At 43.3% G+C, this 630-nt stretch overlaps 1 protein-coding gene across 1 annotated transcript in view; it reads right to left on the bottom strand.

The window, feature by feature from the left end:
* Positions 1-388, bottom strand: part of LOC106689291 (FERM domain-containing protein 8 Bili) — a gene marked incomplete at its 3' end in the record, with an annotated part of 5,566 nt that extends 5,178 nt beyond the window's left edge. The window contains 1 exon segment of the mRNA XM_067045601.1: positions 16-388. Coding sequence (XP_066901702.1) covers positions 16-388 — 373 coding nt within the window.
* Between the last annotated feature and the right edge of the window lie 242 nt (positions 389-630).

Below are 630 nucleotides of genomic sequence, written 5' to 3'. Positions count from 1 at the left end.
TGCGTTTCACCCTACAGACGACCGCTGCCCTCAATGCTTCCGCATCATCGCTATCTAATATGCTTTCATTTGTCTTGGCAACAATTCGCGCTATTAGTCTGTCTACTCCTTGAAGGAAATGATTCAGTTCCCCCGTCTCACCAGTGAATCGTTCCAGGTCGGAAACAGCTTTTCTCAGGTCTTGAGCCTTCGCCGTGCGGACCTTGACCCATTCTAAAGTGGTCGCGTGAGCTCCTGCCAATGAGACTTCCGGTAGCGGGGCCATCTCCGGTGGTTGGGTAACTACTTCTGGGGGTAGTGGAATGTTTTCGACTGGAGGTGGTTGGTTTCCCACATTGAAATTGTCCAGGTTAAGTACGCCCGGTCTTACTATGCCATTAGACGTCATCGTAAAAATAATAATAAATAAATAAAAAAGAATTCAACTGATTAAAAAAAAATTAGACTGAAAAAAACGGGATTCTTCTTCTTAATAAAAATTAGTCCGGTAATCCATGATCCCGGGTTTCGGCACCAGATACGAGATGGCGGGTTGTAAAATCAAAAAAAAAGGAAAGAAGGTAGAAGAAAACACACTCACGGTTGCTGATAATAGACTGCTTTATTCTATCAGTAATCCTACATTTATAG

Source organism: Halyomorpha halys, unplaced genomic scaffold (genome assembly GCF_000696795.3).
Source record: "Halyomorpha halys isolate HHAL.00 unplaced genomic scaffold, Hhal_1.1 Scaffold1321.1, whole genome shotgun sequence".
In the NCBI taxonomy this organism is placed as follows: Eukaryota; Metazoa; Arthropoda; class Insecta; order Hemiptera; family Pentatomidae; genus Halyomorpha; species Halyomorpha halys.
Note: the sequence above shows the minus strand (reverse complement) of the source record. Positions and strands in the feature narration are given on the sequence as shown.